Here is a 7536-nt window from a genome sequence, read left to right as displayed (position 1 = left end):
CTTATACCGGAGATGTACGGTATTGGAGATATTCGATACGTGATGGTCGAGTTTTGAAGACATCACAAGAAGAGTTGATGGCATGAAGTGACATCGAGGTGAAGATATGTAGGTCCAGCCGTGGCTGGATGAGATCTGTTTAAAGATTAAACAGTAGCGTCATTAATATGGCGTCGGATGGAAAAGTGATCCACATGAAAGTTGTGCGCGTCGTCGAGGCGAACAACTTTGATTTTGGAGTCATCTCAATCCGAGGTCGTATGCGGGCCCCACGGGCAAAATACTGACCGGGACAGAGGAGTCCGTGTTGGATTCGGATTCGGTTTAGGGTTGCGAATTTTCCCTTATAAATAGGGGGCATCCTAGCTAGGGTTTTAGCAAGGACGTGAGGGAACTCAAAGCTTTGGATCTAGATCAATTCTTGGAGAGTTCTTGGATGTATGGTTGCATCTTTTGTAATCGATCGACATCGTTGCAATAAAGAGATTCGTTGGCGGTGTCATCTCTGTTCTTCTCGGATCTTCGTGAAATCTTCGTGCTAGATCTTTCTAATACTTTGGTGCAGGTTCATCACAAGTTTATAATACTTTGCTGCAGGTTTATCACGAGATCAAGAGAAGATTGCAATTAATTCATCTTTCTTGTTATTCCTCGAAATTGGTTTTAGATTAATCCTCGTAACTTTCTGTCAGCTGTTACTATTTTGATCATATCTTTTGATTGGTAAGTCCGATTGAGCTGATTCTTGTTGCGTTGGTTAGATAATTTTAATACCTTTCTTTTCCATACTCATACGTATTTTTTGGTTCATCCAATCAAAAGTTACGGCTGTTTTACTATCACGGACAGAAAGGTGATTTAGGGTTTGAACTTTCGGGAAAAGTTTTAATTTGCTTCCGCGCAATCATTCACCCCCCCTCTGATTGCCTATCTCGATCTCACAGAATCTTCGGTCATCAATGGAAAATTCATGTGCAGGTTGTTCGGGTGCTGCGAGATGTTGGAGGCTGATATCATTGATCTCATAATTTCTTATTGGAAGTGCAGCCCATACATGAAACATTTGTTCGATTCCGTGGACCGTGTTTCGTGTTTTGCTTGGACCTTATGCCATCACGGTATGCTTAGTACTATATCTTTTACCAGTTATCCATATTTGGGTTTTGTACCATCTGAACTACACTGTTTATTCATTGTGAACTTTCTTCTTATATCTCCTGCATTGCCATGTGAACTTCCATAGGTGTTAGATGTGAACTTTCTATTGCTGTAATGTGAACTTCCTGTTGTTTTCTGTAGTACATGCTTGATTTTATAAAGTTTTTACCCCCCCCCCCTTTTGCATTTTTACATGTGAACTTTTATGTGGGGGTTACCTGTGAACTCACTGTGTGCTGTAATGTGAACTCACTGTGTGCTGTAATGTGAACTTCCTGTTGTTTTTCTGCAGTACATGCTTGATGTTCCCCCATTCTCGCCCATGGATAGCAAAGGCAACCCGATTGAAAGGTCTCCATTTGATGTGAAGGAAGCGGCCAATATGTTCAGTCATTATGTGAGGGAATGTGAGAACCTGTTGACGGCAAATTTGGTAACTAGCAGCGAACTTTTCATACACTCTGTCCTGAACTTCACTATTTTTTACACCAGCAAAATGATGCATGTGACTAAATGAAACTTCTTTTTATTTCTTTTCATAGGTCCTGATTCCTTACTTCAAGTCGTCCCACTACACGGTGCTGCTGCTAGATATTGCGTCGCAGTCTACCCACTACACGATGGACCAAACATAAGGGCACATTTTCTGCCGGCAAGATCACTAAAAAGGGCAAAAAACTGCCGGCAAATATTTTTTCCCGGCAGTTTGGCCTGCCCCCTATAACGCTGCTGGCAAAATTCTTTGCCGGCAGTTATCTTTTTCCCAGCAGTTTGTCTGCCCTGCTAGTGCCTGTTTTGCCGGCAGTCCAATTATTTTCCCGGCAGATTGTTCTATGTGCCGGCATATAGTTTTCCCGGCAGTTTAGACTATTCCCGGCAGTTTCTCTGTCGTTAAAGCAAATAGTTTTGCCGGCAGTCACTACAACATTTCCCGGCAGATTGTCTGCAGGCTCTTCCTGCCTTCCCTGGCAGACAAACTGCCATTGGTTTCCTTTACATGATTAAAAAAATTTATAAAACTGCACATTTCGACATTTATTCTTTATTTAATAACCATCATCATCAACAGAATATGTACATATGTTTGCCAAAATTGTTCATGCTGAGCAACAGAAAAGCATCAAGCATTGCCACGTGCATAAACAAAAAGTAGTACAACATCTAGTGATCTAGATTTTGTAAAGCCTCTAATAAACTAGACATGACTAAAAAACAGTATCCTTCCAGCACATGTAAAGAGTAAGCAATCTGTCATTTTATCCAATGTGGTCGCCTGAAAAATTGACAAGTGAGAGATGATGAGAGGATTTCTAAAAATAGAAAGACAGCGTAAACTAGTAATTTAATTGTGGAAGAGCATATGTTTCTCACTTACAAGTAGACTGAGACCGATAATTTAATTACAGTACTACTTGTTCAGCCTATTAATGGTTGTATACTACAGTAGAACAATTAAATGACATGTTTTTAGATTCGTGGAGCATAAAAAGCATGAACAGTTTCTAGTTTCATATACTTCCCAACCAAATAAATCAAATGGAACTCAAACAAAGTAAGAACAGTTTCTAGTTTCATATAATCCCGACCAAATAAATCAAATGGAACTCAAACAACATAATGGTTCAGTTATGTAGGTGAATTTGTATACTTCAATAAGTTTTATTCCATTCTTTGCTATGATAGTCTGATTGGTAACAACAGAAAATTTTCAAGATTAAAATAACAGTGAACAACAGAAATTGAGCTTCAAGCACGTATATATCTCTGTGGGCCTGACAAATAACATAATAGATGTATATCAGAAGTAATATTTCTCAACCGTGACATATGCATAAACAGATTCAACATTAAATGAAGTAAATTATTGATTGCTATACTACTACCATCGTTAAACTTATTTCTCAAAAGGTACTAGAGTCGAGTGTTAACAGCTTAATTATTTATTGGGTAGCTGCAGTACAGTACAGTGCAGTGCATAACTAATTCCAGGTAGTAGATTTAACATGTTTCAGAAGTAAACTAACATTCAGTTAAATAAACACAAGCAATGACAAGGCTTGTTACAGAAGGTAAACTGCAAAATAACAGAAATAATGCTCACAATAGTTGTTAGAAAAAACTGCAGCAAACTAGAGCATAATAACCGCTTCTGGAAAATAAATTGCACACAATTATTATTTCTATAATCTATACAGTTTTTGTACATGATAAACATGACTCACCTCCTACTCAAATCACAACCATAAACAAAAGGAACGTAAGAACCAACCCCTATCTCCTTCACGCATCCCGTAGAGCTTTCAGGACCACATCACCAAGTACACTGGGTGTTCAACACAAACCAATTAGCAGTAGCACTGTGATATTCTGCATATACAGATTAAAATGTACATTGAACAATAGCTGAAGCTACCTATCCTCATGGAGGCAATTTACATCAGAGGCATCCATCAAAACCAATCGTTAAGCACATGATTTCAGGTGCTTTAGTTTTCAGCCAATGAAAATAAAGAGAACCAATACCAAGATAAGAGAGTGGATTAACCTGAAACTATATGGTAATCCATCACATTTCAGAGTATTATCTTTGCTCTGTAACATGGTGTGGTGGAAGTGCAGACCAAGGGCACAGGGAATTACTTTCGAAAAAGTTGCACAGCTTGCTGATTTCTTCTAGTATCACACAGAAGTGGCCACATTCCATGACGGGGAGGAGAAGAATCGGTGTTACCTTCTAGATCCAGCATGGCGTGGTAACCACGGTCGTCCGCGGAGGGTGCTGCTCGTGGGAGGAGGATCTAGATCGATGCAAATCAGTGAGGAATAGGGGGAAACACGGGCATATAGTTGCGTGGTCGCTATGGGAGGCGGAGGTAGAGCGCCCGGTGGCAGACGAGCTGCAACGGCGGTGGAGGGGCGCGGCCTTGCGGATGAGATGCGACGACGCGGTGGAGGGGCGTGGTGTGGCGGACGAGGAGGATGGGCGCTGGAGGGGCGAGGCATGGCGAGGGAGATGAGATGGTGGGAAGGGCTGCAGCATACCAGAGAGATGAGATGGCGGTGGAGGGGCGCCGCAAGATGAGATGGCGGCGGAGGATGGTGGCCGTGGAGCGGATGAAGGCAACAGAGGCACTGCTCGCGGATGATGGCGGCCGTGGACCGGAGACGGGCAGGACAGACAGCGTGGCAAGGCCGGAGTGCGCGAGGCAGGTTGCGTGCTGCGGTGGATCTGAGGGTGTGTTTGGTTTACTACCAAATACCAAGCCAATTTTTTGATCATTTATCAAAATTTGGCCAAAGTATTGAACTAAAATTGGCCAACTCATGTGTTAACAAAACCATCACCAAATATTTGGCTAGCCAAATTTTTGGCAAGGCAATTTTGGGTTCAAACCAAACAGCCCCTGAGACCGGCGGCGCGGTGCGGGGATGCCTAATACTCCATACTAGCGCTAGGGTTTTTTCAAGCAGGCAGGGTGAGTCCGGATATTTTTATTGCCCCTCCTCTTCAGTCCCCACGCGGCCCCATGCCCACTACTTGTGCCGGTAGTGGAATTGCCGGTATCGATTTTCCCCGGCAGTTTTCTTGCCTGCGTAACTCTGCATCTTTGCCAGCAGTGGACTGCCTGGGATTCTCAATCTTTGCCGATAGTTGGATTGCCCTTCAATATTTTTGCCGGCAGTTGGATTGTACCGTTAGTTTGATTGCCTCCTTAAGTTGATATTTTCGGCAGTTAATTGCCCTCACGTTTGGTCCATCATGTAGTGACCGTTGATGCCACTTGAGATTCTTCTCAAGCGCGTGGTCTTCAAAACTAGGCAATTTGATTTTTGTCGGCGCCTTCGTGTATGCAATGTATCGACACATGTGTTGTGAGGTGACACTTGTGTTTTCTGTGCACTTATGTTCCTGTTGTGAATCATTCCAAACCCACTGCGAGTTTAAGTTTTTGTATCTGGTGACTTTGTGTCTTGTATATTGTCAGCAAAACTAATCTGTTTTGTGTGTCTTGTATATCTGAACTTCTGTGTTTATAAATAGAACTTCCAAGGCAGTAAACGGTGAACTTCCATATGCATTCTTGTTTTGTTGCTACATTTTTGCCTCAAGGTCATGTGTGTATCTGGACTTCTGCGTTCATAAAAGAGAACTTCCACGGCAGTAAACAGTGAACTTCCATATGCATCCATGTTTTCTTTCGCGTGTGTTCCGTGTATCATAACTTCTTCAGTATGTACATATGAACTTCCAGTTTCTGCTTCATTCAATGTAACTTTCTCTTTTTCTTCTGCTTCGATGGACTCCTGAGTTAGAAGAGACATAACATCCCCTGAATACAAAAAGAGTGAACTTCAATTTCTGATCTGTTTTTTATTTATGCCTTGTTTCTCCTTTTTTTCCTTGTTTTTGGGCACTTGCTTATTGTGGACTTCTGTCTATTGTAAGATAGAACTTACGAGCGGTAAAGAGTGAACTTCCATAATAAGTCATGACTAAACTCCCAATGACGTCTACACATTAATCACAGTAACAAGCTAAACTTCTGTATATTACAGGACAAAACTTCCGAGCAGTAAAGAGCGAACTTTCTTAACAAGTTATGACTGAACTCCCATAGTTAACACATCGAAGTCTACACATTAATCATAGTAACAAGCTAAACTTCTGTCTATTATAAAACAGAACTTCCGAACAGTAAAGAGTGAACTTTCCTAAAAAGTTATGACTGAACTCCCATAGTGAAGTCTGCACATTAATCACACTAACAAGCTAAACTCAGACGATTTTAAATGAACTACCCTAATAGTTCTGAATGTATTTTTTTGGAACGCGAACTACTGCAGCCTTGCACTACGTCTTGTGGTACGCATTGGTTGTAACTGCTCTTCGGGGCTGCACCTTTGAGCAATATTTTGTGATTCCAACTCCATCTGCGCCCGGAGTTGTTCTTCCAATTACAACTTCTTGCAAGTCCTAGCATTGTGCCCTCTAATCTTCCCACAGCTGCTACAAGTTCTCTTCCCTCGTGGTACAATATCCTTATCCCCCGATTTTTGTTGCTCCTCAATCTGCTTTTTCAGGATCTCATCCTTGTCAGGGCATGTCTGTGAATTGTGCGAAGCCTTCTTTTTGCATATGCTGCGCGTTCTTTGTCCTTCTGGAACAGCGAGAGATGGTTTGTTGTTTTCAGCAGTTTCAAGAGTTTGCTCATTCGTCACTTCTGTCTGGAATTGTTCTTCCTCCTCGCCTTCTCCATCTTGATCTTCTTCATTTTCATCATAATCTTCTACATCGTCCTCATTCTCACCATCGTCTGTTTGGTTTTCATAATCCTCATCCTCATCCATGTCCATAAGCTGTTCGTTATCTAGTATTCCTACACCCTGTTTTGCAAGCACATTTCTGTTGCATATCTTTACTCTCTCTGTCGCGGTGGAAGCCCCGTACACCTTTTGATGGGCCTCAAGGAGCTGTTCCGCCATCTGCCTCTTTTTGCATGTTCTTGCATTGTGGCCTGCTATCTTGTTGCAGTTGCTGCATAACCTTTGACCTTTGGGATTTCCATTGGCGTCGAGCTCTGGTTCTGGACGAGCAGCGGCAGTGGCAGGGGCAGGTGCGGGCGCTTCATCCTTCTTCTTGTTCCTACTTCCTTTTGTTTTCGCGACTTTAGGCGGCTGTGCATGAGTGTTGACACCGATTTCAGCGTCGCACCTAAAATAATATGATAATTATATGAAAAGGTACTTTATAACGGCTAAACCATGTCCGATGCAAAATATCGGCAAAATAAGTATATGTATTGGCCAATTAAATAAGCCAATATTAAAACATGTGCCGCTAGTGGCGCCGGGTCCTGATGATGACTTAAATCACGTAGTCAAGGAAGGCATGAATATTTTTGAAGTATTAGAATATGGAAATAATAAAGATCGACATCACCCCGACAATCACACAAGATCATATTATTGTGTCATAATTGAGATAATATGGGGATTATATTAAATCCAATATTTTGGGTTAGACATAAAAGTAGATGTTAAACTGTGATCAATGAAACAATCCATGTCACGTATAGTAGCAAGATAAACCATGGTTGTGCATGCGTACAAATCTGAACATGTACAAGCTACTTTCAATTAGCGATGCCTACTTCAAGCCAGACCAATTGGCTCGATCGATGCCTACTTCAAGTCACACCGTATAGTACCAAAGGCTGGCCCATGCATGTGGTTAGACACTAATTAAAAGTGTTAAGCTAATACAAGGCCCATGTGTTTACGGACTAATTAAAAAAGCCCATGACCAAAGCTGTGGCAAACGCAGACCAAGTCCACAACAGAAACTTGGAGCGCCCTCTGCTGCAACCGGCCACGCGC

The 7536-nt window shown here is 41.9% G+C and overlaps 1 protein-coding gene and 1 long non-coding RNA gene across 2 annotated transcripts; both read right to left on the bottom strand.

Annotated features, from left to right (window-relative positions):
• Window positions 1-2168: 2168 nt before the first annotated feature.
• LOC100840841 lies at window positions 2169-4392 on the bottom strand. The gene is made up of 3 exons (XR_138280.4): window positions 3890-4392; window positions 3381-3481; window positions 2169-2431 (listed from the first exon to the last, which is right to left on the bottom strand). It is a non-coding gene; the product is annotated as an uncharacterized LOC100840841 (long non-coding RNA).
• A 1722-nt stretch (window positions 4393-6114) lies between these two features.
• LOC106866399 (uncharacterized protein DDB_G0290803-like) lies at window positions 6115-6642 on the bottom strand. The gene has a single exon (XM_014900516.1). It carries the CDS (start codon window positions 6640-6642, stop codon window positions 6115-6117), a length of 528 nt encoding a protein of 175 aa, XP_014756002.1.
• Between the last annotated feature and the right edge of the window lie 894 nt (window positions 6643-7536).

The sequence above is a fragment of the Brachypodium distachyon genome, chromosome 3 (assembly GCF_000005505.3).
Source record: "Brachypodium distachyon strain Bd21 chromosome 3, Brachypodium_distachyon_v3.0, whole genome shotgun sequence".
NCBI lineage: Eukaryota > Viridiplantae > Streptophyta > Magnoliopsida > Poales > Poaceae > Brachypodium > Brachypodium distachyon.
Note: the sequence above shows the minus strand (reverse complement) of the source record. Positions and strands in the feature narration are given on the sequence as shown.